This window comes from Haemaphysalis longicornis, unplaced genomic scaffold, assembly GCF_048455015.1.
Source record: "Haemaphysalis longicornis isolate Haplotype H1 unplaced genomic scaffold, Haemaphysalis longicornis Haplotype H1 scaffold_1, whole genome shotgun sequence".
NCBI lineage: Eukaryota > Metazoa > Arthropoda > Arachnida > Ixodida > Ixodidae > Haemaphysalis > Haemaphysalis longicornis.
In genome coordinates, this window is record NW_027526203.1 from 247,750,397 (window position 1) to 247,777,947 (window position 27,551).

A 27,551-nucleotide genomic window follows, 5' to 3' on the forward strand; every position below is an offset into this window, starting at 1 on the left:
CACATCTGGAGTGGTTTTTCTTGGTTTGCGTCCTTTTAAAGAGCATCTGAGCACTGCCGTAGTGTGTGCGTAGGGTATGTATGTGTGATCACAAACACCCCTTGGTGTCTGTTTTCTGTTTTCATTCGACCTGGGTGGTGGTAGCAGTCGCTCACAATAAACTGGACAATCTTGACGTGGCCACGAACTCAGAATAGCACCCATGAACTAATTTGCCGCAATAAAGTGAGCTCCTGTCCTGTTGAAATGCTTCCTGATGTAGGTAGTATCCAGATAAAGCAGACAACCGCGGCATTGGTGTCGTGGATGAATAATATGGCCGACCACAGGTGCCCTATACAAAGCTTGAGCTCGAGAAGCTCCACAAAGGTAAAGGCGGCTCGGACTTGAGCGAGAGAATGGGTAGCAGTGTTGAGATGAGAGTTCATAGGATGTGGCCGAGTGCTCCAAGTGGGCCTAAGGGGATACCACCCACAGAATATTGGCCCCACTTAGGTAAAATGTAACAGTAAAATGCAACATCACACAGATGTGACAGGTCATATGTCAGCAGCAGTGGCCGAGATGTAGGCAACAAAGGGAATTGGAAAGGCTCCTTTTCAGTTTGTTTCACATTTTTTTGGAATGTTTTGTTGTGGTATATTGAATCCTAACACAAAAATAACTTGCAATTTTTCATTGGTGCAAGGTTCTAAAAGCGAGAAAGGAACAAATTCTGGCACATTACAGGGTAACTCATTGATGAAATACTTTGACATTACGCATGCAGTGGGCGCCTTGTACTGTTCTGTGAGCGAGCACATTTATTGAATAGCTGAGCTCGTGCCTTTACTGGAGCAGCTTCTTCAGAGGTCCATCGAAGCAGTCTCTGCGTACGGGAGTGGATTGCATACTAGCAAGCTGCCAGTACCTTGATATACCACACAAAAATGTCGTTATAGCAGGACAGGTTCTCCTCTTGAGTGTTCAGCACGACGGCTTAGATTGCTTGTCGCCCACTAGATTGAAGCACTTGAGAATTTTTTTTCCTGTGGCAAGTGAGGTTTTTGAATAAAAAATTCCCCCGCATTTCCCCGAGGGGGAGAATGTGAAAGTGCGAATGCACGGTTGTCGGCCCGCTTGCGGCGCTTGCGCTCGGCCCCCGCAGCCCACCGCCTCGCCGCCTTCTCTTCCATCTGGTTTGTAGTATCACGTGTACACCACGCAGTTATCAAGCCGCTATAACGCCGCTGTGTCGCCAACGCACGCAGCTGACGACGTAGTTTGAATGCGTTAAAGATATAAGGCGCGTTACTAACACTAATATCAGCGTCGCATCCGTGGCTTAGTCGGTAGAGCGTCGCGCTGCGGCCGCAAAGTCCTCGGATCGAAACCTGGCGCCGGATGCTGTTTTTTTTATATAGATAGGAGGACTGCGGACGGACGGCGCCGCCGGCGGTGGAAGGTTTGGGGTCGCTTATAAAGTGCATTCGCACTTAAAACATGGTGTCTGGTTGTGGCGATGTGTACGTAGCTGGCCCGTCAACCCGAAAGAAAAGCTTTTCATCTTTGTCATGTCCCAATGAAGATGATTTAAGTACCAATGTTTATTTTGTATATGGAAGTGAGGAAAACAGCAGTGACACTGAATCTAGCAGTTCTGGTGTTGATTAGGAAATCTGAAGGGAACACTGAGTGCTCGTCAGCCACTCTAGCAGCTGTGTGCTGGAGTGGCTGATGAGTGCCTGCTTTGAAATTTACGACGTAGTCTTGAAGCTTCGTGAGAAAAAAAGGCAGAAGTTGATTTACACATGTGAAGAATAAATGAGGCATTTGCGACTGGTATTTGTCGGTTTGTATTTTATTAGCAGCAGGCAGCTGGTTTACTATGGAATGATCAGAAAGAAAGTGTACTGTGTTGATTTGATCTAGTACATGGTGTAAATGTTTTTTTCAACATCTAACTCAGTTACAACTCAAGAACGGCACCACCTCATGTAGTGTATCACTCCGCTAAAGCGTCGGACCCGTGACGTCAGTGCGCGCGTGTTTTGAAAGGGGTTTGCTATGAATGCGTGATATCGTCTGCCTTGTCTCACGCAGTTTGTTTGTCATCACTGGAGTCGTTTATAAGCATATTAAGTCCAAAAAATCACGAGAACGGCTCACACCATGTTCATAATGTTCTCAGTAACGCCCTACTTGCGCCGCGCGGAGAAACATCCAGCTACGGTGATAAGGCACAGCGGCAACTTCCGGTGCCGTTCTTAAAGGGGGCCTGAGATGGATTTCAAAGTGTTTTTGTTTGTGTCAGAAATCTACTCTATAGTTCTTGTAGAAACAAGTCCAAAAATAGTAAGCATATTCGCTCACGCTAACAAAAGTTATTACCCCGACGAGACAGAACTATTTGTTGGCTCGGCGGCTTGCGATGACGACATAGTCCGACCTCGTCCGAGGCGAAGCACTCATTTCATGGTTGGCCGCCGGAATGTCCGCGATTTTTGACGGCGGCGGTTTGGTTTAGAGCGTCGTCGTTACCATGGTTACTTCAGCGAGTGGGTCGCACATGAGACGATGACGTCCTTTTTTTTTTTTTTTTTAAGCTACGTTTTCAGTCTTTACGGACTTTGAGCAGGAGATACTGGTGATTGCGGAAGTCGACCTTGCATGCGCGAGAGTTTCCGTGAACGGTAACGTATTTTTACCGTGATACAGAGGCTAGAATTTCTACCGACTGTAGTAGCGAGCCCCCTGCGCCGGCGAAATGTACGCTCGCGTTTTGATTAGATTACCGGAAAGTTCCGAGTGAACGCCCTCCCCCGAAACATCGCCCACCCCCTTCTACGGGTGAAATATTCAATTTACTGAAAGACGCGCGCCCACCCCGTAAAATCCATGGCTTTAGCGCCGATGAGTGAACAAAACAAACCACGAATCATCTCTTCATGTGTAGATGCGGTCACTTATTCGTCCTTTCCGCGCTTGACCCGAAATTTCGCCCATCTCGTATTTTTCACTTGATATCACTGTACTTAAATTTGGGTGGGCGTTCATCCGGAACTTTACGGCACAGCAAATGCGCTGTGCTCTGCGCTTCATGCAAGCAATCTTAGTTGATGTTGTTTACTACATTCTTGCTAAATGATGATCAGGAGCACGATAAATGACAATTTTTTTTAGAATGAGCGAGCAAAATTTCCGTCCCTACTCCAGCTTCCCACGCTTCCAATGGTTCAGATGCCTTTATGAACTAGCATAGCTCTTTTATGCTTTCAAAATCGTCTTGGGCAAGGTAATATAGGTAACTGTGGAATCATTACAATATATCTTACTCATTTTACATCGAAATATTTAGCGGTGGCGTGAATTCTGGTTAATGCAATACTTGGTCCTAATTCTTCCCACTAGATGGCGGCGTCAACGTCATGTTTTCGATTTTTTAAGCTCTACAGTAGAAGTATACGGCTCTTTTAAAAAAAAATTATTGTATTGGGAGAGTTCAATCTAAGACCTCTAAGATTCAAGCCATTTCAAGCGTAAGCGAACAGTTCTGGGGCGGTATTCTCGAGTTTTGTCCCTTTTGCGTCCCTTTCAAAAGTGTCCCTTTTGGCAAACCCTGATTGGCTAAAAGCAAACAACCGGAAGTGACGTAACGCAAGCCCTGCAAACCTACTGCCAACGCTCACTAGTTGCTTAACCGGAAGTACGTCACGATGAAAGGGGCGCAAAAGGGACGTTTTCAAAAGGGACAGTTACGAGAATACCGCCCCTGGGCAACAAACGTTTGTGTCATTTGCTTTGCGACAAATTCACCAGATGTCGCTACTCGGCAGAGCCGGTTAGAGTTCCTAAGAGTTGCGCGACCCCTTTCCACGCGCCGCCGTGATTGCGACACTCGGGTTATCCATGCCGCGCAGAGAAGCCCCCACTACGGCTGCGCGGCACCACGCCCCGCCCAGGAACAGCAGCAACAGAAGCGTGAGGCGCCGCCGACCGAAGCGCCCCCACCGCGCGTCGGCCGCCGTCGGAAGCGTGGCGGCGAGGCTCCTTCACCCGCGACGGGCGGCTTTCTCGCAGCAATCCGGATAACAAAGATGGCGGTCGGTCGCGCAACTCTTAGCTCCCTGCGGGAGCTATATACAGGAACTCTAGCCCCGGAATGCAGAAACCGCAGAGTGCAATCCTTTCGTTTTCAGCGGCAAACGGCTACTCTTGCTTCATTTAACACGGTAAACGGTAAAGCGCGCTAAGGACACTAGGCAACAGGTTCATTCAGAAGGCCGGTGCAGCAAACCACACTTTCCTGCAATCATGACTTGATGGGAAGCAATGAAATGAAACTCTTTGGCAGTTGTCGTTACGGGATGAGCATGCTCTTGCCCTTGTCGCGACCGCCGCAGAGAATCAGCTGCGACAGCGTTTGGGCTTGAACTGATTTATTCAGCCCGCGTGAGCGCACTTGAGCGTGCGCCTCGTGATCACGAGCAGTGGCCGGCGTCGTCCAAGCGCTGCGTGCGGAGCTCCTCCTTCGTCGTTGGCGCGGCGCTCCCTTGGCGCGCCGTTCGTTACCACCTCTGAAACAACGTCGAGGCTACGCTCGAAACACAGATGGTGCAAAGAATCTATTCGGGTACAGCGTCCAAGAAAGCAAATGCAAAGAAAACTGATGATACTTGAAAAACTGAAACACCAGACACGGAGCGCTGAGCGATCACGCTGGCTGCAAGCGTCGTTGCTCCTGCGCTCGCTGTATCCTTCCGCCGAGAACGGAGGAGCGTCAAGCCCGGTTTGGCCCGGTGTGTAAGTGCTTTACACTCCGGTATAAAACAAATTGTGTGACTGTGTAAAAGCACCCACACACAAAAGATGTTTTTTTGTAGCTTTCTGATGTTTTTAAGCTCGTAAAAAATTGCTTAAATCAAGAGCGCACAAACACGTCACGATTAGTTCAAGAAATAGCCGTTGCGCTCCGATACCATCGACCCCCCAAAAAACCCCATCTCAGGGGCCCTTTAAGTGATACGTGATACCGTGCGACTGAAAAGAGGAAGCGCTCAGTTGTCGTGCGCAGAAACTACACAACGCGACGCTGTGAGGAAAGTGCGCCTTCCCGCAACGCGGTCGCGGCGCGCTAATGGTTCAATGGCCGTCTCCACTTGTGGGTTGTGAAGGATGGCTTGACAGATTCGTCGTCATCGTCTTCGCCGCGGCGGACCCGTATGTGGCGCGCCGGTCGCTACACGACGACGGCGACGAAGGCGGGAGCTCCTCATGTGGCGTAAGCCACCCGCAAGCCTGAACGACGCCGGGCGGTCGCTGCAAGGCACGCGCTCACGTGCGCTCTGTATTTTTTTTTTGCTAAAGCCACTGCGCGAGCTTTGGGGACGCCGGGAGGTCGCCGCGAGGCACGCGCTAACGTGCGCTCGTGGTTTTCTGTCTCCGCCAGGTGGATTGTCGGCCTAAAGAGTTCTGCTGTTAAAAAAAATTACACCACCTTCCCGTGGGGAACCATGAGGAGGATGCGAAGCATCATAGGGGTTCCGTGTAGGTTCCATTGTGTTGCCGCCATGTTGTTTCATTTATCGGAGCACGAATGGGAACGTAGTGTGAACCCCCAGTAGAGACAGAGAAATGTAGAGACAGCGCGCCCGACACCCGCGTTACCTGATCGAACACCTCCTGGTTCTCGTCTTTCTTTATTGCGTGCTCACGCTCCTACCCCGCTGCCCGCCCTCTTCGTCTTCTTCTCTGGTTGAGCTGCAAGGCGCGTGGCGCTTCCCGCTACAGCTTTCCCACGGGAAATTCAACATCCTCCTCTAAAGTTTTCAGTTCGTCGTTTCCGTTGACGTTCAGCTTCGCGTGCCTTCGTTGTATCAGTAGCTTCTTGGCGTAGTTTGAATGAGGCGCGTTCGTAGCACTTGCTCCTGTCTCGGTTTTGTAGCACTTTTTTTTAGCGCCACGTTCCTCCCGTTGCGGCCAGAGAGTCGTGGGATCGAAACCGGGTGACGCTGACTATTTCTTTTTTATAGTGTAGGGGGAGAGGTGCGGAAGGACGGACGACGGAGCCAAGAGCAAGAGATGCTTCGCATCTAAAAGATCAATGTTAATATTCTACCCTGTGAAGCTTAATGCGACCGCGGAGTTCTTTGTAGGATTAGAGAGTTTTAGCAGTCCGTCTGTTCTGTCGTGTACGTAGGTATACCGTGTTGACCGGGATCCGTCTGGGCACTTCTTGGGCATTCGTCGCAGGGGGGGGGGGGGGGGGGGGGATTAGTTCCGCGGCCAGCCCTCGCCATGTCCGCGCATTCGTCACGGTGAGGTGCGCTTCCTCGCCCATCCTCCTCGCCCTTCCGCTCGCGCAGGCGCAGTCGGGTGCCCGGACTGCTAAAACTTGGCCCAATCGCATGGTTGTCAGTTTCCGCCGCGTTCGGGGAGTAGCCTATTTTTAGGGGCTGGGGCGGTCGGCGTCTCATGTCGTCGTCGTAAGCGTCGTCTCATGTAGTCACGGTACTAAAACACCGGGAAACTCGTTTACGCCTTGCGCTAGAACGTAAAGCTTACTAAAAAAAACACCGGGACACTCGATCGTTTACGCCTCGCGCTAGAGAGCTTCGTGCTTCAAATACAAGAGACTTTACAGCAAAGCTGTATACCTCTACCCCCCAACGGTTTCATCTACGTTGGCAAAAACGCCAAGGCGCCAAGAATACACATATACACTGCATGCTTCGCCCCTCCCCAGGTTTCACGTTAGTGGAGATGACCCGGTATTTTTCACGAGAGATAGAGCGGACAACTTCGCGTTTTTTTACTTTTTTTCTTTACGAGTGGGCTTCACTGTACAACACACAGTGAGGGAAAGGCAGCTTGCAGAAATCAAGCTTACACCAACCTCTTAAAGTCGGCTTCACTCGCGAACGCAGATGCGTTGCTCGGAAGACATTTTTGTAGGGGCAATAAAAAATAAGCGCCGGAGGCACGGAGCAAGAATTCTTTCTCCGTGGCCGGAGGCGAACAGGTGGCAGAAATTGCTTTTCTCATTGAATGAATGAATGAATGAATGAATGAATGAATGAATGAATGAATTTATTGATCAGAAAATGGAAAAGAAGGTCCACCAGCAGGCGTAATTTGTCACACCTAAGGGTGGACACCAGAACGCCTGCTGGTGTGGGGAGGAGGGGAAAGGGATGTCGGACAGATGGGTAGAGAGGCAAAGGAGAGAGGGGTTACAAGATAATAAGCGTGAATAATACACAGACACGCACACACACACGAACGCACAATAATTCCGCACCAGGGGACTTAAAAAAAAAAAAAGAACGGGGGAGTTAGGTACCTAACTCCCCATTCTTTTTTTGGTTTTCTATATATATATTTCACACGTATGAATATATATATATATATATATATATATATATATATATATATATATATATATATATATATATATATATATATATAGTATATATATATATATAAATATATATAAGTATGCCACCGCAGTTTTTTTTCTTGAATATGCAAACGCGCCCGGCAGCGGCCGTTTAAAGCTAAAATTTCAGATCATTTTTCAAACACCATTTTCGCCTCTTGGCGTCGAAATGCCGCACCGCTGGCGCAAGGGGCTACTCCGGAGTCGTGTGCTATCAGCATGGATATACATCGTTGATTCGTGGGGGAGACGGAGGGAGCAGGCAAGTGCTGAGGAGGCGGGGGTCAAGTGCCCCTTCTGCAACCCTCTGCCGACGCCCGTATGACTATGAGCGTGCAAGGACACTAACTCAAAATTTCATGTCACAAGCTGTTTACCAGAGCCCTGCTTAGGCTAGATCTTCGAAGCACTATTGGCAGGTTATGCATCTGCTTAAAATTAAACTCCATTACCTCAGGTTAGGCCATAGGTCACCTAAAGTGATAACTTTGCTGTACCATTTACTAACCAACGTCTCCACGGAAGAGCGCTGGATGAGCTGGATGATCGAGTGCCGCAAAAAATTGTTCGCACACCTCGTGCGAACTAAAAATTGTTTGCACGTTACGTGCGAACTAAAAATAAAAATTGTTCGCACGGGTTGTGCGATTGGACACCCTCGCATGCTTTTTTGCTACCTTATCGACAGTCAACTGTGGAGGAGTTCTGGTTCTAGCATGCTGCCTGTGTAATTTTTTGATATTCTGCTTCGCGCCTTTCAAGTCCTAGCTATTACCCCCACAAATCTCACCTGCTCTCATTAGTTGCATCTATCCACCCATCACTCTCAAACGCCAAAAACACTGCGCGGTGCTTTTTGTTCTGTTCGTACTAGCGTTGCTAGCGTTTCTACCGTGTTTCTACGGTGTTCGAGGACACCGAACGCACGTGCCGGCAGTGTCGCTTGCAAGCGCAGGCACCGTCGGAAGCCCCGGTGGCAGCCGTGGTAGAACGTAGTGGGTCAAATAAGCCTGCTTGAGGCCTCTACCCACTTTTAACGGAAAACATGAGCAATTTCCAGGAGATCAGCGTCGTCCGGACCGATGGAGACCTGCCGTTGGCAAAATATCGATCCAGAAAAACCGGGCTGACAGTTTTTGTCTCGGAATTCGATGGCCCATTGATCAGCGGCTTCCTCTGCGTAGGTAAGCACGGTGTGTCCGCGGTTCTATGCACAGCCTGACCTCGCGGCTCCTCCGTCAGCGCGTAGCAAATACAAACACGACAGTGCGCGCATGTGCAGGGGTGGGCGCGCCGGATTTGAGGGTTTCAGCTAGCTCCTTTCGCGTTCTTTCGACCGCACTGCATACTAGGTTTTTGTTTCTCGATCTGCGCTCAAAGGAAGGTTATTCGCACGTATTGCATGGCCAAATAAAGTGCAGAGCTGTTTGGAGCAGTTCTGGGCAGTCTAAAATACGATAAAAGAGACCACAGAAATGCAGGGCTGGCACTGAAATGCGTTCAGCTTGTGCAAGAAGGTGCTGGCTGATGAGGAGACCTGTTGTCACCATCTCAAGTCGTAGTTATCATGCTACTGTTCTGGGTCAATCATTTCACCAGCGCTTCTCTGGATCCCTCATCGTTCGGTCCGTCCGTCACAGTGCTGACCTAGCATGTGAGCAGCAGATGGCTCGGTACACAAGCAGACAGAAAAGCGCTGTGCAAGATCAGCACACTCGGGCATTGGTAGATTCGCCACAAGCGAGCGCTGTGCGGCCTTCTAGAAACACTGCTGCCGAGGAAAATTCATCATAGCCAAATATCGAACCTGCAACCTCTTTCATTTGTATTGTATTGCTCTGTATTATAAAGCCAGTTGTCAGTGGCTGTGTGAGGGGGTTATGATGAGCTGTGAGATTCAGATTCTAATTTGCTATGTAATAATGTTGTGTGAACAGGCACTGTTAGCGCATCTGCTCTTTTTCCAAGCTCTTTTTCCAGGTGTAGAAAAATCTCAATCTCGTCAGCAGCCTTAAGATGCAATAACAATTTGCTGTATGCTAGAATTATTCTCAAAAAGAAGTAAATTTAGTCATGAGCTAACGTGTTGTACCGACTGCGTGGCAATAGACTTTGCTGCATGCTGGTTTCTAAGCTCAACCAGTAAGCAGACTTAGACAGGCTTGTTTGAAGAAGTGCCACTAATTTGTGACTGTTCCATTGTGAGTATGGAACGGCTTTGGTTAGTTTCTCGCAGGGGTCTCAAACACGCGGGCCGCATGCTTCTATTGCGGCCCGCGGCCCTCTCGGGAGTGTCTTGGTTCTTTTTTTTTTTTTTTTTTTAAGCGAATGCGTCAGTGCGCGCCCTGCTTGTGTAGCCAAGGATGCAGGTGGCCAGAGACTGCTCGAAAACGCGTGGATATCGTCTTTCACGGCTCCTCGTTACCAGAGCGGACACCCCTCTTTTCCGAAGGCCCCTCGATTCGGTCGCCGTTAAGTCGGGTGCACAATGGTCACAAGCAACTGCGACTTGTGGATCGAGCACTCTACAGTGCGCACAGGGCTGGGCGAGCACAGGCCGCAGAGAAACTGCCCGCGGCGTTATATGACCCTGCGAACGGGGCTGGCTGCACGTCACTAATGAGAAAACGGCGGCTTGTCTGGAGTTTTCCAGGCCTCTTCGAAAGCGCGAAGGTTTCCGGGCGTTGTATGGTGTTTGTGGATATTTGCTTTCCTGTTCGTCTTTGTGTCAAACGCTTTTACTGCGCTGCAGCTGTGGCAAGAAGGGCGCGGCCGCACGTCGGACTCTAGGTTCAGGCTCTAAAAGGCACCCACGTGCGTTTAGGGGCGTGTCGCAGCGTTATTTATGGTCTGGGAGAGAGTGACAGCTCGCTGCTGAGCAAAAGATTGCACATTGCCCTTCGAAACTGTGCACTTCCAGGCATCAAACACCACATATCTGTTCGCGTGCGCTAAATTGAGACGCCAAACCAAGCGCCTATCCTCCGACTCGCAAGCTGTTGACAGCACTGTGGATGGTAGCGGTGCCCCAAGTCAATCATGATAGAGCGCACTTGTGCTCCTACGTGCCTGTCGCCTCCGTAAATGTGACAGGTGTCTTTTTGACCTTTTGGACGATCTGCAAACAACGAAGCTTTCTGCTGTGGAAGTCTAGGGAGCCACAATGTCGTTGTCCAAGCAGTCTGCAAAACGCAAAGTGGAAGACTAGAAAAGATGCCTTCAGGAGTGATGGGAACTTTCTTATTTCTTCACGGAATCAAGAGACAAGGTGTTCTGCTTAGTCTGCCATCAGACTGTGGCTGTGCTGAAGGAGTACAATGTTCGACGCCACTTCATGTCTTGTCATCACGAGAAGTATGGTGCTCTCACTGGCAACGTTCGCGAGCACACCGTGACTCAACTGAAGGCAGCGTTGGGAAAGCAGCAAAACCTGTTCAAAAAGGCGGCCAAAGCAAGTGACGAAACGGTAAGGGCAAGCTTTGTAATTTCTGAGCTTATTGCCAAATCTTCCAAGCCCTTCACTGAAGGCCTGTTCGTTAAGCAGTGCCTGCTTGGAGTCGCTGATGCTACCTGTCCCAGCGTGAAAAGACATTCGAGAAAATAGGCCTCTCTCCGAACACAGTCGCCGAGAGAATTAACGAGATCAGTGGAGACATTGAAAAAGGATTAATCAACCGATGCCACGAGTTTGAAGCATTCTCTATTGCAGTTGACAAAAGCACTGTCATACAGACAAGGCACATTGTGCTATTTTTGTAAGGGGTGTAGACAAAAACCTGAACGTCACTGAGGAACTCTTGGACTTAATCCCAATGAAAAGCACGACCACAGGGGCGGATATTCTTTCTGTTCTCGAAAGAGTGGTCGAACATGCTGGACTACCGTGGGAAAAGTTGGTTTGTTTGGCTACAGACGGTGTGCCATCAATGGTGGGATGCAAGAGCGGGCTTGTTGGTCGTTTGCGGACGAAGCTTACTGCACTCGGAATCACCAATCAATTTGCCGCGGTTCACTGCATTTTGAACCAAGAATCACTCTGCGCCAAGTCTCTGCAAATGAAGAGCGTAATGGAAATCGTGCTCAGCGCAGTGAACTTCATCCGTTCAAGAGCTCTTAACCACCGCCAATTTGTATCTCTTTTAGAAGCGGTTGGCAGCGAATATGGTGAAATTTTGTACCATACAGAGGTGCGATGGCTGAGTCATGGAAGAGTGCTGAAACGATTTTTTAATCTCCGAGAGGAAATTGACGCTTTCATGAAGAGCAAGAACAGGGCCATTGTTGAGCTGTCAGACGAAAAGTGGCTTCACTCCCTTGCATTCCTCAGTGATATCACTGATCATTTGAGCTGCCTCAACGTTAAACTTCAGGGAAAAAATAAACTGATCACGAAAATGCATGACGACATTCAAGCCTTTCATTCAAGCCATTCAACCCGCCGCGGTGGCTCAGTGGCTAAGGCGTTGCGCTGCTGAGCACGAGGTCGCGGGTTCGATTCCCGGCCGCGGCGGCTGCTTTTCTGATGGAGGCGAAAAGCAAAAACGCCTGTGTGTACGAGATTTCGGCGCACGATAAAGATCCCCAGGTGGTCAAAATTAATCCGGAGCCCTCCACTACGGCGCGCCTCATCGCCTGCGTTGCGTCGGCGCGTTAAACCCCTCAATCAATCAAGCCTTTCAATTCAAATTGCAGCTTTGGGAGAGACAGATGAGAATTCAGAAGTTTGATCATTTTCTAACCCTGAATTCGCCAGAGAACGTGGATAAACAATCCTGTGATAACTTCGCTGATCTCCTCCATGATCTCCAAAGAGAATTCGAAGGATGCTTCCAAGACATCACCAGCCTCGCCGATGAATTCCGGATTATTTCGTTGCCGTTTTCGGTGCCGGTGCATGGATGATGCAGCGCCTGAGTTACAGATGGAACTTCTTAAGCTGCAAGCTAACACTCCGTTGAAGCAGACATTTCAGGACGTGGCTGTACTAGACTTCTACAAGTTTCTTGACGATGCAAGTTTTCCGGCACTTTGTCAACAGGCTGCAAGGATCATTGCCATGTTCGGAAGCACCCACTTGTGCGAACATCTGTTTTCCTTGCTGAAGGTGAACAAGTCAGCTCTCTGGTCGAGGATGACTGATGAGCACCTGCGATCGACCATGAGGATCGTTTCCGCGCAAGAAGTTCATGCGGACATTTCTTCTCTAGTCGCAGCCAAGTGTTGCCAGGCATCAAGCCAGCATGTTTAGAACAATAACAGCTACATTGAGGTTCTCAAGGAATAAAGTTTTGTGACTTTCATAAATGAAACTGGCAATATTTTCTCGTCAATTACTATCAATAACGTTTATTATAGTACGATACAGAGACGCAGCTGCCCTGAAGCCTCTTTTTGTGAGGCACCCAATACAGTCGCCACATGTTGAAACATAATCGTGGAACAAATATTTGATATTTCAGAATAGGCATCCACATTTTAGTCATTCGGAGATTGGTATCGATGTGTGTCTCGAATCCTGACGCCCAGTTCCATTCTGGAAAGGCAGCGTTATCTGACATTTTGTTAATCATCCCCTTCCCCCCCTCATTTCAACCTTCTTCGCTCTCCCGGCCCTTGTGGGACTAAAATTCGTGACTGCGGCCCGCTCACTGATGTGAGTTTGAGACCCCTGATGTAACACTTCATGAATGGAAATCACTTTTGAAGTCACAGACTTTGTATAGCTATCTGCAGAAGAATGCCGCAGTAATAGCTGAATGCAGCAGTAATAGCCCTTTACGGGCCTAGCTGAAAGTGTCTTCTTGTCATATTAACTTCTTAAGTACGTTTTTTTATTACCCCCAATGTAACTGTTGGTCTTTTCAAGGCTTCCTGGTTAATTTGATGGCACTATCTGTTTGAGAGCTTTTCCCACATGGATGCCTGCTACTGAATTCTTCCGAGAGGTAAACTACGTAAACGGTGTCCCTTTTTAAAATGGCTAGACTTTCACATGCATTTTCCGTAAAATGCAAAATAAAAGTATTCTTATTCTAAACTTAATGCTTAAGACAATATGTCCACATGTGCATTTTCATGTTAAATTTGAGAGGACCAGATGGTTGCATTTGACGCAGACTCTACAAGCTTTGGTCAGGCTTTTAGCCAGCATGCTAAGATAAGCATCTTAGCCAGCATGCTCAGATGCTTACCTTGTTTGGGAAACTAGTAAATAGACGTGCATATCTTAGTGCATGAGTCCAGAATAAATTTAAGGGGATTTGATCGTGCTTACACAGCCTAGGGGACCACATAAAGCATTGCAAACTAGGTGAGAGGAGGTGCTGGGCTCCCCTGTGCATCAGCTGAGCGCATGAGTACATCTGCCCCTCACATTGGCGAACATTAATGAACACATTATGTGCTTCCTGGGGCTTGTTAGTATGATCAAAGGATTTTTTTAGTTGATCACCTGTGCACAAAGTTTCTTAAGAGCTCCAACAAATGGGCAAGTTGGTATGGAGACATATTGACTAAAAGCACAGAGAAACGCAGGACAAAAAGAACTACCCAGGGCGAGCACTTACTAACAACTGAGTTTTAGTAAGCTGAGTTTTAGAACTTAACTGAGTTTTAGAAAACTCAGTTGTTAGTAGGCACTTGTCCTGTGTAGTTCTTTTCTTTGTCCTGCGCTTTTCTGCGCTTTTAGTCACTTGGTCACAAAGTTTCCATTTGACGTCAGACAATGTTTCTACATAACACAGTGTTTAAGGCATTCTGCCACTGACCTGTGGGTTGCGGTTTCGATGTGTGGCTGGGGCAGCCGTATTTTTGGTGGTGTATAGGAGGTAGCTAGTGGAGAACGCCAGGGTGTCAAAATAACCCTTTGCCCTCCATTATTACCCAACAGAGCTTCAATGTGTTCCAACCTCAGCTTTTAACCTTCTACTCAATATTAGCAGGAGCTTGCCTGTTTGCGTGCTTGGATAGTGGGAGAAATTTCTGGCATCTGAATGCAGCTATGCTATGTTGAAATGGTTCATTCTTTAGAAGGAACTATTAGGGGGGCTAGAGAAACAGCCATTTTGCGCGTGTACCCTACACTAAGCAATAGCAGTGCATTCTTCTCAACACTGGCTAGCCTGACGAGCCCCTTATTTAGAGAATGCTGGAGACGGGAGGTTGATGCATGCATTTGTGTTTGCTTTCCACATTAAAACAAGGTGCTATGGCAGCAAGATAATGCCTGCACCTGGAACAACCAGCAGGATGTTCGAGGTGTCACTCCCCCCACCCTGCTCCCCACCTCTATAAAATGTTGCTGTAGAACAGCGCTTTAGTGGGCAAAGGAGTACTATCAGATCAGGTACCTACCCACTGATCTCCACTTAGTTGCTGGATGGTGCTTCGCCGCTGTCGCGGCCGGGCGCGAGCACGGCCACCGGAAGTTCAACGGCTCGTCCCGGAAGTCGGGCGTCTGCTACGCTTCCCAACCGCTGATAAGCGTCCCCATTGGCGCATTTTGGCATTTCGTTCTCATTTTATTGCATTTTGGCGATACACATAGCGTTCAGATCGCAACTTATGCTATACCGAAACATGCGACGTTAATATGAAGCAGAATTTAATTGCGAAGGAGAACGAAAATGTCATTTGGGTCTTGGTTTGAGAGGAGACGACGCAGCTCGAAGGGGTTTTATGCTAGCGAGTCGACTTTATGATTCGTGTTAAGATGCACGTCTTACAATAAATTAACAGTCGTGAAGGGACTTGTATTAGTCGAAAACAATAAATTAACAGCCGTGAAAGCACTTGGATTATACGAAAATCAACTAGCTAAGCAAGTTCGATATCAACACGGAGGAAGCTGCCTGAAACAGAAGAACCGATATGAGGTTTGCTAAGTGCCAACACAAAAAAACAACCTGAAAATGACTGTGCGCAGCTTGCTTCTGTTTTACCTTTGAAGGTCAGTACATCGGAATCCTTTACAGTATGAATTAAAGCATATGTGTATTTGGGAATTATACCCCTAGCATCTGTTTAACGAGGGAAAAGAGCCTGTTAAAGTTATGCCCAATGGCTTTGGGACTCCCCATCATAGCACAACTGAGATACATAATGCAGATAGCAGCATTTCAAAAATTGAAAGAAAAAATTGGGTGCTTAAAATTTAAGACCTCGCGCTTTGTAACGTAATGGAGATGTTTTTCCAATTACGTTTCATTGCTTACAGTACATGGTTTCACAGCTCCATGCAGATTTTATTGTGCTCCGAGCTAATTTGTAAGGCGGCATTTTTAAAGCGACTCTGCAAATATACTACGAAAGAAGGTAGCGCCCATGCAGGCGATTTCAGTGCCTAATAAACGTAGCATCAACTGCAGGGGAAGTTATACGAACGCTAAACGAGCGAACTGCGATGGCCGAACAGTATTCTTTTTTGTTTCAGGGCCGCTATACGAAAATGCTGTACCTTTTCTGTCGTACTGTACCTTTTCCAGATGCTTCGGGAAAGCAAACAACGGGGGCGCGGCGTCAGGCTGTAGCCGAGTTCGTGCGCCCGTTCTGTCAAAACAGTTGTCAGTAAAGTGGTCACTGCGGAGCCTGCTGCCTGGGGATGGAGCCCATTTGTCTCTTATTATGTTTGCCACCCAACGCCGGTATAAATCCGGCTTAAAGCGAGGGAATCTGCTTAACAAGAGCCACAGCTTAAAAACGACACTGATATGACATTTGCGTTTCGCTGCGTATCACGCGCGTCATACAGAATATTGTAATACAGTAAAGCCCGCTTATATCGAACACGGATATATCGAATTATTGCCTATATCGAACCCATGTATAATTCTTGTAAAAATTAAATGCATTTAAAACTTTTTATATCGAACACGATTTTGCTCACAATGGATATATCGAACTCTCCAGCGTGGGATTTTTCGCTCTCCTTAGGCATGCGGCAGGCTTTCCCGCAATACCTCGGCGCGCAGCCGTGGCGGCGGTGTCGCTTGCGGTTCCGGCGTGAGCTCGAGCGCGTCCAAACCGGCCGTAGCAGAGTGGACCAGCTCCACGCATGCATGCCGTTGGCGCCCAAAGGCAGGGTGGGCAGGGTGGGCTGCGGTGTCACCGATCTTCAAGTCCACGCCACTCGCTGCCCGCACTTGCTCGGTTCGCTGGGTTCGCCGTTATTCGCTTGTACCCATGCTTGCCTCCGCTTTGTCGAAGATGCCGAGGACTCCGTACCTCTTCCGAGCACGAGCGAAGCCGTCGCTGCCGTGGCCCTGCTACAGTGATACTGCAGTGCCACTGAGGGCAGCGGTCTTGTGCTTGTCGACTGTTTAGATACCGTGGAGCAAGCAGTCACCAGCAACGCGTTACGCTCGAAGAAGCAGGCTACACTCACGCAGTTCTTCCGCCCCAATAAATGATTGTTTTCTTGCCGAGAAAGTGTCGTATCAATAGTGAACTGCAGGGTGGTAAGAGCTCAGCGTAGCTCGTGACTCCGCCGGCAAGATATATGTTTTTTGCTTCACTTTCTGTATCAAATTTTTGTTATATCGAACTATTTCGAAACTATATCAAAACGTCTTCCCAGACGACTTCTCTGGTCTGCTTGTGCAGTTGACGGCGCAACAAGCAGGCATTTTTGGCGGAATGCACGCGAAACCAGCCCATACGTAGGATACGCTATGCTGGAACGGAGGCCATTTGCCCGTCTTCCGGGGCAAGCGCTCGAACTTCCGGCGGCCGCGCGCCGGAGAACTTGAAGCGCCATCCAGCAACTCTAGGGGAGATAGTGTACCTACCACCTGCTTAAACTGAAGGGATGTGCATTGCTTTTCCAGGGGCTCGTGTAAAGTGCCAATCTTTCCATCAGTGCCTGTCACTTCAGCTCCCTCCCTACATTGTAACAGATGGATTGTAATGTCCAGGCATTCTTTTAACTAAACAATAGTAGTGTGTGCAGTAAAACCCTGCATTCCACTACAAGTTTGGGTGGAAACGTATTAGACATATTCATGCTACTCATGGAGGCCTTTTCTCCGTAACTCGTGGTGGAAGCTCAAACCCGTCGTAACCTTTGTGCTTCAGTATATTTTCAGATCATTTTTTTTTGTTTTTCTTTTTATCGTCCTTTAGAAAATGTATGAATGAGGTAGGCTCCACATTTATTGTTGATTTTATTTTTATTTTTCCTTTGAAAATGTATAAATGAGGTTCTGCGGTAGCTCCGCACAGTCACCCATTTGAACATTGTCCGTCCTTCACAATCTCGGAGTTAGATCCCTGGAGTTGTGCATACTGATTCAGGTTGCTTTTGGTGTGGCTCTGTTGGTTTGTGCAGGTTTCTAATGTCAAGTAGATGAACTCGTACCACAAAAAGAGTTCTAGAAGGAAAAAAAAAATGTTTTTTAAGTGCCATCATTTATATTTTAACAAAGGTTGAAACAAAAACTTTTCTGTCCTTGTGCACACACACAGCATCTTTTTTTAGGCACCGGCAGCTTTGTTACTGGCTCAGTATGTGCTGTCCAGAATAGAGTGTACAGTGTCTCATTGCAGCGTATTATTCCCGCATAAACAAGGGTATTCTGGGTGACCACTGTTAAGCGCCTAAGCTTTCTTCTGCTTTTGTCGTTGCAGCCACTGAAGCCCAGGATGACGACGGCCTTCCCCACACCCTGGAGCACCTCGTGTTCATGGGCAGTGAGGAGTACCCCTTCAAGGTAGGGAGGAGGCTGTAAGCAACCCATAGACAGCAAGGTTGGCTTCTCAGAAGTGTCAGAGCTGATGGCCATCTTTAGTATGAAGTATGTTGTAACAGTAAGAGCTGTCCCAGGAGTACTTTGAGAAGCCCCTTCACAAGGAAAGGGAAGGAAAATTAGCCTCAATCCCTAGCCAGCATGCCCTCGTGGTGTAATAGTATCGTATCCACTTTGCACTTGGTTGGGTTGTGAGTTCCTTTCCCGGTGCTAACAACGTATTAATTTTATTTAGAAAAAACTCTTCCACCTCGAATGTTCCTGCATGCATGCACAAAAGTCTTAAATATGAGTTCTGTGATGGGCATTTCATTCCTCGTATAAGTGTACAAAAAGAGTTGACCGAAATTGGCGCAGTTGCACGATAACTAACATGGGCAGGTTGGCAAACTAGCTTTATAAGTGCTGCAGTGTCAGCGTCTTGTCCAAGGGGCTTTATCTCGGTATCTAGGAGCATGAAGCTAGACAAGTTCATTGTATTTCCCGATGTCCTGTATATATACACGCACGTACACGTGCCCAGAACATTACAGATTTAAAAAGATAGATCACCTTTCTGAATCATTTTATCAGAAAATCAAGGGCTCAGGTGGGAGGGGGGACGGATGCACCTACGCTTTTTTATCTAGAGAGTGTTGACCCATGCAGCTTGAGTGTGACCACAGTATCAGGATGAGAAAAGAAAAGCACGAGGGTTTCCTGTTTGCCTAATGCCATGGATTTATACAAGCACCTTCCTCTTGCCCCTTAGCTGCACGTCACCGGTGCATTGCAGGAAAGCCTGCCGCCGCAAGCGAAGGAAGGCTTGTGTGGGGAAGTATACCCAAAGTGATGGGGCATGCGTTGTCTGCAGAAAGAGAACAGATACGATTCAGCACATTGTGTTATAATGTGGTTGTATCCACCTAAATCCTCATGAGAGTAATAATTGCCTTCCCGAAGCCCCAGGGTTTGAAGATAGCACAGAGAAAGTAAACTGTAAGGCTGTAAAGGTGACTAGAAAAAGATTGGAATGCTGGTGGAGGAAAAGCAGAGAGGGAAACATAGCTTAGGACAGGTACCGCCTGTAATGGTCAAAATTTAATTTTAGCCTGCCACTAATAGCAGCTCTAAAGTTGAGGGTAGTACAACATAGATACGTTAGCCTCTTTGGTGAGATGACGCCCATCATACCCCAATACGAAGGAGATGCCATTAACAGTTAGTCAATCTGTCAATCAAAAGCCTATGCTTGTTTGCCGTGGTTGATTGCAAGTGCTCCAAGTGCAATACGCCTAGTGCCCCACTAGTTCACAAGTGCTCCAAGTGCAATACGCCTAGTGCCCAACTAGTTCAAACTTGTAGTAAACAACATATTTTAATGTGTTTTTAATGACCCCTTTTTGTTTTCAACTAAGCATGAGCAAAGCTGAATTGAATATCAAGTTAATCGCTTTGATATTCAAAAGTTTCGAATATTTCGCAGTCTCCCACAATTTTTGCTTAGAGCCAGGTGCACGTTATATTCTATCATTTAAAAAAATTCCTGCTGTCCTGGTTTGCCGCCACCAGGGCTTCTGCAAGTGTTTCCCTGCAGCCTCTCCTTTGTTACTCACAGGCTGCCCCTTGTGTTGTTGCGCATCACAGCCAGCTAACACCGTGTTATCCCCGAAGGTGTCCACTTGTGTCTTCTGCAGGGCGTCCTCGACCAGCTTGCTAACCGGTGCCTGGCATCTGGCACCAACGCCTGGACTGACACGGACCATACCTGCTACACGATGACTACAGCCGGTGCCAAGGGTTTCCTCAACCTGTTGCCCATTTACCTGGACCACGTCCTTTATCCATCGCTTACGGTGGGTGTTTCTGGGTTTGGCGAATTTGCGGTGTGGACTAGTCAGAGGCTCTGGGTGGCTCAGTCTGGTGGGAGTATGTTGCTTTGACATTCCTCCGCCTAGCGTTGCAACCCAGGGTGCCTCGGGCATTGCTGGGTCCTGAGACGCTCAGCATGTGTGAAGTGCAGTGAGAAATATTTTGCATTTCCAAAAGGAATTCTGGAGCATATCCTGGGCTTTTTTGTTTCGCAGTGTCTAGAGTTACGTCCGACGGAACCCAAAATCGAAAACTAGAGTTACGTCCGACGGAACTTTAAGCCAGTTTCTAAAGTTACGTCCGACGGAACTCACAATTGAAAACTAGGGTTACGTCCGACGTAACTTTAAGCCAGTTTCTAGAGTTACGTCTGACGTAACCCACAATTGAAAACTAGGGTTACGTCCGACGGAACTTTAGGCCCGTTTCTAAAGTTACGTCCGACGGAACCCAAAATTGAAAACTAGAGTTACGTCCGACGGAACTTTAAGCTGGTTTCTAGAGTTACGTCTGACGGAACCCCAAATTGAAAACTAAAGTTACGTCCGCGCGTGTCCTGCGGCGGGAACAGAGCCCCGGCCGTCGTCGTCACTTGAGCGGTCTGTGTACGCTCCGAGCACAGGATAGTTAGACGGAGATGGAAAGCTCGAGTGACTTGTACAAACTTGGAGCTACTGTCTAACTTGAACCTCGAAGTTTTTCCTTATTCATTCTAATGTAAATAGTTGTATAGAACGTCTTCGTTTCCCTTCATCAAATCCAAACGCCTCGAGTTCGTCAATTCGACCGCCATCTATCCGAGAACTGGAGCCCGGGCGATTGGGTTCCTGATCGTCACCGGACTTCGGGGAAACGAACATCACAATCTTTACTAGGGGCGACACTTTTTTTCTTTAATGCAGAATGCCACCCAGGCCAGTAGTCAGGGGGGCCAGGGCCCCCCTCATCCCCCTTTCCCTCCTCAGGAAATTTTGATTGGGGGCGTGAGTGTTCTCCAGCAGGGCTCCCGCCATGCCGCTGCACCAAGAAACTTGCCTGCAGCTGCTCACCATGTGCAATACTAAGCAAGTCTTTCCGTGGCCGTGTCTTAACGGCGCCTGAGCATATCGGCCGAAGGACCGCAAGCGACACGGAACCATCACAAAACAGCAGAGGACGCCGCACCCGGCAGTCGGCGCCCGCTAATCAGAGAAGGGTGTCTGCGCTTCAGACTTCTTCAGCCCCCCGCGTGCTAGCACCAGCCGCGGCAGACAGCCTTGTAGCAGCTTCCTTAAAAAATGTGTTTCAAATCCGCCGACAAGTAAACAACAAACCGAAAGATCAGAACAATTATCTCCGCACATTTATAAAGTTTACTGAGTGGTTTCCCATCTACTGCATGCCCACCTATGTAATCTCCGTAAAATGTACGTGTAAAATTAAGATTGGGTGTTTTTAATGCCTGGACGAATATGTGCGAACCATTTCCTTCAAGAGAAAATTTTAGCTTTTCACTTCAATATCATTTTGCTGGCATCTGAATATAAAGTGACTCTATCACAAATGGGCGTAAAAACCACCCACTCTTCCCATAATAGTAGCGACTTTGATAAAATACGTTTTTCATTAATCAGCCAGATCAGTTAACTAAAATGTATCGACATTTTAATTCTGTGAAGAAATAAAGGAGTACCACGGCATTCGCTTTATTATCACTAATCAATTATTTATTATTAGTGGTAAGTAATTGATCGATTAACCTTCCGATTAATCGATTAATGCTTTAGTCACGATTAATTGTTTTAACCAATTCAAGTTTCTGAGCAACAGAAAGAAAAATGTCATGTTGAAATTATACGCAAGCATGTCGAGTATCATATTCGTGTTCAAATAAACCGCCTTACGTCAAGACAGAAAACGATACCAGTATGCGAAAAGATGGCAGTGATTAAAACCGAAAACAGACGGGAAAATAGCTATGTACTCAATAATATTTCATCGACAACTCTTATCTCAACTCGTGTATCTTCATGCCACATGGCAAAATTTCAAATAAAAACTACAAATATACACGGTACAAAAAACGAACAGTGGGCAATTATACATACCGTTTTGCCGTTGTATAAACTATTTCTGTAGTAAGAAAAGCGCGATTAATTGGCGCCATCGGCACTCATGGCAGGCGCTGATGTTCCTGTTTCTAGAAAAAATGTGAGTGATGAACGAGCTGATAAGCGTCGCGTCCGCATCATGCGCCGTGATGATGACGTACTTACCTCATCCGGAATGTGTCTGAACAAGTGTATGAGCATATTGATCTGATATGTACTACTACATAATTATTTTTGGTCATTTTTTTTCTAAAAAAAAAACCACAAAACCAAATAATCCACGCAGAATCGAATTAATCGATGCCAATTAATTGGGTTGAAATATTAACTGACACCCAACCCTATTAATTACTCTTGAACCATGTAAATTGGTTCAAGAGTCTTCAAGAGCTGTAAATTTTTTGTGCTTTACGTTATGCCGGACGTAACTCAAAACATTGGCCTAAAGTTCCGTCGGACGTAACTTTAGTTTTCAATTTGGGGTTCCGTCAGACGTAACTCTAGAAACCAGCTTAAAGTTCCGTCGGACGTAACCCTAGTTTTCAATTTTGGGTTACGTCGGACGTAACTCTAGAAACTGGCTTAAAGTTACGTCGGACGTAACCCTAGTTTTCAATTCTGAGTTACGTCGGACGTAACTTTAGAAACTGGCTTAAATTTCCGTCGGACGTAACTCTAGTTTTAGATTTTGAGTTCCGTCGGACGTAACTCTAGACACTGCGTTTTTGTTTTAGTGTGTGCTAAAATGTCTGGCTCTAAACTGAGATAGCCCAGCATGGGCAATTTCCAAGTTGTATGTGTGCTTGATCACTCTTTTTCACATGTTTAACTTGTGACAAAACTGCTAGCGTGCTCAGCGTTGTCCAGCTGGCATGGACAGCCTTGAATACCGACTCCACGCTATTAGCTGTTTTGCGCATGTAAATTTGGGGACATATAAACATTTACGCCGGACTACATTATGGCACACACAGTGGACTCGTCTGCAATTCAGGAAATAACACAATGCACAAATGTTTAAGTTGATTGTTCATGGTCCAACAGGGCACGTGAACATTTTTCATGGAGCTTGCATAGTACACTGTCAACACGCTGAGCTCTTTCTCTTGTGTATTGCAGTAGGTTTGGCAGCATTTCCCATGCCTACGTTTAGTTGTCTTCCCGTTTATTTCAGTTGTTTGTGTGTACCTACAGTTCTTTTTTTTTTTTTATTATTTGCTGCTTTAGATTTGAGTTCTTTCTGGCTTAGTTGCCATCACCATCATGACTGATGCCCATTGAAATGAAACTCAAAACTAAACAGGATTTCCTAAAAGCTGAAAGCACGAATGAAACTTTTGTGACAGCCCCTGAGTTGTTGGCTTAAAAGGTGAAGGTCTGACGTCTAGTTCTGTTGTAAAATCCGCTCAGAGAGTGTACGAAACTCGTGCAGCGAAATAGGGGGTTTTATGCAACATTGAACAGTTGTGCTGCAAGGGTGGCTTTTGCAGAGACACATGATGTTCATAGAAGCACTTTACCAACAACATGCAGCTCCTGACTCAATTGCAATCTGTAAATGAACATTTCTGTTTTTTTTTTTTTCTAAATTATGTTTTGCTTTTTTTTTCTGTGTTATGGTTTTCTAACTGCTTGCTGTAAGAAGCCCACAGGCTGCTGCTGTACTGCACTCGGTGGTTGCAACCGCAGTTATTGGCACACATTTGTGCATTTTCTTTTAAAGGAGTGCTGACACCAAATTTTGACGCCTAAAAAATGATATAATTGGCTTCAGTAGTTTGTACAGATGCCTCACAGAAATTTTTGCAGCGATCCGAGGCCGGAATTACATCTAAAATCGATTTTGATTGTCCCGGCCGTGAGCTTCCACAAATCGGCAGCACTAGCAAAATCGCTTCTGGCGTGACGAAACATTGGCCGGCGTGTCTGCCCGGTTCAGGGTGACGTCATATAGTCGTTTTCGGAACCGGAAACGATATCCTGCGCTGCTGTTGTCGGTGGTATTCGTTTGGGCAGGAGACGTGGGTGTAGCTGTGTGAGCGATGCTTGTAAACTTTGTGCACTTTGCGTGTTCAACGTCTTTGCTCTTCAGTTCGTGGCCGGCGCATTGGTGGCCCTTGGCCCTTGTGGCCCTTGCACTGGTGCCGAAAGCTGCGCGGTGTGCGGTGTCGACGTGCACCGCGGCGACGCGGCGGAGCGCATCGCCGAGCTCGCCCAAGTTGTGCTATGGCAAGCTCGCGGAATGTGAAGTTCTGCCCGTGGAAGCCTGTCCGAGCAAATCAACGACGATGCCAAGATGCATTAGAGAGTTTTAGCTGAGCGTTTTTGACGCTCCGCTATGCTCCCGACGTCCCGCTCAGCACAACCGGAGTGTCAGCAGCCGAAAGGCTTTTAGCTAAGCGATAACCGTATCTCCCTCGACGGGGAATGATTCGTGTGACTGGTCGTTTCGCGTGCGCCTGTAAACCAAAACTTCAACCTAAAGAAAACATAAGCATTTGTATTTGGTCACCCAAACAAAGCAAAATAACGTGTTTCTTGCCCTCATTTGACCTTTTTTTTGTATTATGTAGTCACTGACATGGTATAAGTTTTCTAAATAACAATAAACAAGCCGATAAAATTTGGAATAGCCAAGCCAAGGCTGTCTTTCACGGCGCTGCATAGAAGCAGCCCCGCGCTTCGGTCGATGTTTTTCGCTTCCGTTCTAAACATCTTTGAGGTGTGTGGCACCACTGCCTATTCGGTAGCGCTTTCGCGGCTTCGTCGGTCGTGTTTCAACTGAAGAAACGAAGTTCGCCGGAGCGCGCTCGCATTGCGGGGGCAGCCATGTTAAAATTCCGCCCGGTAGCGTAAGCTGCCGCGACGGTCCGCTAAGAGGCCCCGGTTAGTAGAGCGGGGCCCCGCTCCAGTATCGCCGGTAGCGCGCTAGCGTGCCACGCGTGCGCAATGGCGCTCCCGCTTGCTATCGAAGTGGAGTGGAGCGTCAGAAACGGTCAGCTAAAACTCTCTATTATTTTTCACGCGACGGCATGCAGTGCTCAACGTGGACTGAGTTCGGGCGCGGTGGCGGCCACAAGAACTGTCGCCCAAGCCAGCGGGCTCGGCGTTGCTCGGGTCAGCTTGGGTGTTGGGAACTTTGGCTTAGTATCGTGGCGAATATTTGATCGCCGCTATCTGTACAACTGCAAATGACCATCCCTTACACAACTTTTCACCAGACTATCATCTCCTTTTTCGCATGTGGAGCTTTATTTTGGCAATAATTGCCGTTTCAGCGATTGGTGACCAAGACATCTGCCGTGGCCTGTTTTGATTCTAGCGCGCAGGTGGCACCATTTTTCGGCAAATATAGTGACATTTACAGTGAATGACATTAGCTGTTAATGCCATTACTTTTGTGCTACACAAGAATACTGAATGAAATTCAACGCTAATGGCATTCGGCAGGGACTTCGGGGAGCACATTCGCATTAGTTTCCAAACCGAATGAGTAGCATCGACAGCAGTTGCCCATCACTAAGCGAGGAAGTTTGCTAATAAACAAACAGCTATGTGTCTAAAAACTATCAGGAAATGAATATTTTTTGTTGGATGTTGTTTTACATTGAGGTAAAGGCAACCAACAATTTGGCAAAGCTCCACCATGTTGCTGCTACCCAAATACATACAGATTTTTTGCTTGTCTTGGCTTGTGATGTGTGATGTCACTGAGAACAGTGATGCGTTTTCTTCTTTTAACCCTTTCAGGGTCACGGACGTACATATATGTCCTCTGCAAACACCTTCAGCATGGTCAATAACGTATATGTACGTCATTGCTTGTGTGTTTAAAAAGCGCACCTTTTTCGCCAACTTCTCTTGCTTCGCATGTGCTGCCACACTGCGGAAATACGTCAAAATATTTTCTTGCACCGATGGCTCTTCTTTTTATTTTTTTATGATTTACTTCAGTGGGGCGCCGCCTATCGCTTGCGCATCCGGTAACGAGGGGGCGCACTGGGTATTGCCCACCGGGCGCCTGTGCGCCTCTCGATTCTTGCGCCTGCCACAGACCAAGGGCACCTGCGAAACTGATGAGGCTCTTTTCTCGTATTTTTTTTGTGTGTGTTTTATAGAAGCGGTGCACCGTCTATTGCTCGCGCATCCGGCCACGCGCCCGCGCGCAGCGGCTGGTTTTGGTATCGTCCTCCGGGCGCTTCCCGCTTTTTGCGCCTGTGAAACTGATGTCTGTCTGATTTCGATTCACTCAAAAGGTGCCGGCTTGTTACTCTCTCTCATTTTTATTCAGAATTTTTCTTGTCTTACTCATGAATAAACCACGTGTATGTAACAACACAAACGATTTTTTTGTCACTTTATGGTCACCCTAAAAAAATTACGATAATTTTTTCTGGAAATAGATTCATCAGAAGAATTTAAATCAGCAATAACAAAAATTGACCCTGGGGGGTCACATTTGGCGAAAAAATTCGACCCTCAAAGGGTTAAAAATTAGATTGTTTTGTTTTGAAAGTAGCAAAGGGTATAAAAACATTACGGATGCATTTACATTAGTATTTTGGAATTCTGCAACTGTCACTGCTATTAGTAACAACTGACATTTTCTTCACCGTGTAGACCGGCGTGACCAACCCGAAGGTCATTTGCAGCTAATGTCATTCGCCTTGAGTGACATTAGATCTGCTGTGGGACGGGGGTATAGGAAATATCTGTTCTTCAAGATTTCATGCATGGTAGTCGAGCTTTTTAAATATAACATGTTTCGTTTTAGTGAGCTTGGAGCCGTGTCAATATACTGCTGCTGTGCTAATTTCTGTGCACTGTTTTTTTTTTCTTATTTTCCCTACTGCTGAGCCTTGCCAAATATTGGTGGATAATTGTAAAAAATGTATAGTTTCGTGATTTGTAAATCTGGCAGTATCCAGTTCTGCGCCATCGCGTAGCTCGCTGGTTGCATCCTTCAACATCAGTTCAAACATGGTAACACTGATTGCTTGTATGTGTTCACTACAGCATTTCTGCTGAGTGCAGAAAACAAAAACCCTGTTTGTTTATTTCTTTTATCTGCCTATGCAAACATAGTACAGAGAAAGATAAAAATACACTATTATCAAGATGAAGGAGATGAGGAAGAAACATTGCGGGAGTGATCCAACAAGCTCAGTTGATAAAAACAATGAAATTTTTTTATTCGCGTAGTGCCGCCTCGCTTGGAATGGATAATGTGTGTGCTCAAACTTTTTGTGCAAGACGAAATGTGGCAAAAGATGGTAATAATGCCCCTGACTCGATTTTGACAAAAATGCTTACAAATTTTTAATTGGAAGCCTGTAAATCCTCAGTGTTTGCATCACTGCATTTACTTGCCGTAGTGGGCTTTTGTCTAAACTGAGGCTGGTCCAAAGTGCTCCTATTTTCAGCAGTCTTCACTGAAATTATCAGAGGTCA

The 27,551-nt window shown here is 47.1% G+C and overlaps 1 protein-coding gene across 1 annotated transcript in view; it reads left to right on the top strand.

Annotated features, from left to right (window-relative positions):
• Nucleotides 1-8,114: 8,114 nt before the first annotated feature.
• Nucleotides 8,115-27,551, top strand: part of LOC144143615 (uncharacterized protein C05D11.1-like) — a 174,603-nt gene continuing 155,166 nt past the window's right edge. The window contains exons 1-3 of the mRNA XM_077675456.1: nucleotides 8,115-8,601; nucleotides 18,041-18,123; nucleotides 19,836-19,994. Coding sequence (XP_077531582.1) covers nucleotides 8,463-8,601; nucleotides 18,041-18,123; nucleotides 19,836-19,994 — 381 coding nt within the window. The 5' untranslated portion in view covers nucleotides 8,115-8,462. The remainder of the gene's footprint in view (nucleotides 8,602-18,040; nucleotides 18,124-19,835; nucleotides 19,995-27,551) is intronic.